This window comes from Lactuca virosa, chromosome 3 (genome assembly GCF_052849685.1).
Source record: "Lactuca virosa cultivar CGN04683 chromosome 3, Lactuca_virosa_CGN04683_v6, whole genome shotgun sequence".
Classification (NCBI taxonomy): domain Eukaryota; kingdom Viridiplantae; phylum Streptophyta; class Magnoliopsida; order Asterales; family Asteraceae; genus Lactuca; species Lactuca virosa.
The window spans coordinates 283,090,908-283,094,301 of record NC_136428.1 but is presented as its reverse complement, the minus strand read 5'-3'; the positions used below and the strand labels follow the sequence as shown (position 1 = coordinate 283,094,301).

The 3,394-nt window shown below is 34.1% G+C and overlaps 1 protein-coding gene across 1 annotated transcript; it reads left to right on the top strand.

Annotated features, from left to right (window-relative positions):
* The first annotated feature begins 2,000 nt into the window (after positions 1-2,000).
* Positions 2,001-2,843, top strand: LOC145164632 (uncharacterized). Its single transcript, XM_079083339.1, has one exon. It carries the CDS (start codon positions 2,001-2,003, stop codon positions 2,841-2,843), a length of 843 nt encoding a protein of 280 aa, XP_078939465.1.
* The last annotated feature ends 551 nt before the right edge of the window (positions 2,844-3,394 follow it).

Genomic DNA, 3,394 nt, shown 5'->3' with positions numbered 1-3,394 from the left:
ACTCATGTGACAGGAGTAAGGGAATCATGTCATGATCCTTTTGATAGCCGACATCATGCTTGTTGACTGAATTTGGCGATTACCCTTCAATTTATTTGTTATTTCAAAATTCAAAATATCATGATATATAGTACATATACTATTATTGTAACATACAACCCGAAATATGCCTTAAGAATATTAATATTTCTTTGGCCAACCAAACAGCCGTTGCAACTAAAGAAAAAAAATGAAATAAATAACACAAACAAAGATCTGTAACATGAAAGTGACAAAAATCAAAATAAAAAATGATTTTTTTATTCTAAATAATATACATGCAGAGCTATCACAGTTTCGTAGAAAATAAACACATAGATCTGTAACATGAAAGTAACGAAAACCACAATAAAAATAACCAATAAAAATTTTAAAATATTTTTTACAGTTACCCATTTCGTATTCTCACAACAGATGACATTAAAGGTAATAATCAAGAGGAATATTACAAATCTGAAACCTCCATGCCATTTTTCTTTTAACAAGCAAAAATCTATAACACAAACAAAGATCTAAAACAACATACAAACCTACAAAGTACACGCACCAAGATCTAAAACATCCAGGAAAATTAGGAAATACACGGATCCGGATCTGTACTATCCAAGAAAAATAAAAGGAAATTGAAACCGTGAAGCATTTACATTTCTTTGATCGTAAACCAGAAAGAGATACCTCGGTGGTGGAGGTTTTTCTTGGAGAGAGAGAGAGAGAGAGAGAGAGAGAGAGACGGTAATGGTGTTCAAAGGTGGGAATGTTGCTGGTATTTAGTAGAAACGACGGTTCGGTAGTAGTGTCTTGCACCGGCGGGGTTGGTAGTAATCTGTAGCGGCGGCGGTGGTGCCTTCATGTTGATGGTGGCGATGGTTCTTGTTACGGAAACTGAAGTTAGTGTTTGTTAGAGAGAGAGAGAGAGAGATACGATAGAGATACCGTCTATAAAGAGAGATAATGTATGTGTCTAAGTGTGAAATGGGAGGTTGTGGAAATAGAGTTTTTTACATGAATATGAAGGTAGTATGTAATATTGTAATGTACGTGTGTTTCTTTGTGTTAAATGGGTGGTATTTTTGGCTTCTAAGTGTGTACATATGTATGTATAGTGTTTTTCACCTTTTTGATTAGTTATAGTGATCCGTGTGATTAGCTGCCATTGGTCAGAATAGGTGAATTAGTGCATGTTTTTCAATACGTCTAAGAGCGATCCGTGTGACATTCAAGTGATAGTACCTTCTGCATAAAAACTAAAACTTATACCTCTTAATTTAAGATATTGTGTTGTAGATTGTTGTAGATCAAGCTTATTTAGTTGTATTTAAGACTTTAGTTATGTATGCTTTATAATATAGTATATATATATATATATATATATATATATATATATATATATATATATATATTATTTTTGTCTTTGTCATTTTACTAACCAAAAGTCCACTATGGACCTATAATAGGTTATATTGTTTGAATAATGTGTTTTGATTAAAATACCCTTACTAATCACATATATGGATTGATTTCAAGGGCAATTTGGTCTATTTGAAATCTCTACAGTGAATTTATTATAAGTAGCTCTATATCCATATTTATTACGAATGTTATTTAAAATTATCATTACCCGTATACTACATGGGTTTTAACCTGGTATTGAATAATATCGACCCAATAATTTGACCTAGTATCCATCCAACATATTGAAATCAAGGTTGTCGAAGGTTCCCTAATCGATACACACTTTGTTTGCATATGTGTTCTGCAAGTGTCGATCTCAATTAAACCATTCTACTAAGGTAAAATATTGTGTTATTTAAAATTATACGTTACTTTAAATATTAAATACAATGAACAATCAAAGTAGAAAGTGTATGTATGAAAGAAAAGATAATCGTAGTTGTGTATCCCGTGTTTTCGTACAAGGAGTAAAATTTTTTATAGATTTTGCTACCAGTCAACATAGGTTCATGGACCAAGATAAAATCAAATGCCCATGCATCAGATGTCGTAAGGTACCATATACAGAAGTTGATACTGTTAAGAATCATTCGTACAAGTTTGGTTTTGTTGAGGAATATTGGTTTTGGGATAAACATGGCGAAACATCAATTCATGATGACAATACGTTTTTTGGGGTGGATGATTCAAACACCAATTTTAGTGAAGGTGCATGTTCTTATAGAGAAATGGTAATAGATGCAATGGCTCCTGATTTAAATAATAGTAATCCTGAAGAGGAGCCAAATCGACTACATAAAAAATCCTTTGATATGCTAGATGCAGCCGATAAGGAATTGTGTCCTGGATGTAAAAAAGTGACACAACTATCTGCTGTAGCTAGACTATTGAATATAAAATCAGAGTATCGCATATCTGAGCAAACTTATGATGCTATCTGCCAGTTGATAAATGATGTGTTACAGGAGGAGAATAATATGGTAGGTAGTTTATACGAGAGAAAAAAGTTAATACAAGCACTAGGTTTGCCTGTGGAGATGATTGATTGCTGCAGATCTCGATGTACGATATATTGGAGGCAAGACAAAGATCTTTATCGGTGCAAATTCTGCAATGCAGATAGGTACAAACAGTCAAAAAATTTGGCCAGATGTTCTAGCGTATCCTTCAAGAAAATGCATTACTTTCCTTTGACTCCAAGGTTGAAGAGACTGTATGCTTCACAAGCCACAGTCTCTTCCATGCGATGGTACTGCGAGAATCATGGACATGATGCTGGAGTAATGTGTCATCCATCCGATTCAGAAGCTTGGAAGCACTTTGACAAAAGTCACCCTTCATTTTCAGCATAAGAACGTAACGTAAGATTAGGCCTAAGTACAGATGTGTTTGCACCACATGGATCATTTGGAAAACAATATTCATCTTGGCCTATTATTATAACACCTTATAATTTACCACCTTCTATGTGCATGAAAGAGCCTTACATGTTTTTGACCGGACTTGTGCCAGGTCCGTCAAACCCTAAGCATAAAATAGATGTATTTTTGCAACCAGTTGTTGCAGAGTTGGAGCAATTATGGGAAGAAGGCTTAGTAACATATGATATATCTTTAAAACAAAATTTTCATCTAAGAGCATCTTTGATGTGGACAATAAGCGATTTCCCAACATATGCAATGTTGTCTGGATGGTCTACAGCAGGTAAGCTAGCATGTCCACATTGTGGGAAACATACACAAGCATTCAGACTAAAGAATGGTAATAAGATGTCATGGTTTGAATGCCATAGAAGATTTCTACAAGTAAATCACCCATATACAAAGGATAAAAATAAGCTCAAGAAGAATGGTGAAGTGATAGAAGGTCCTCCTCCAAGTAAGAATGGTGAACAAACTTTAAG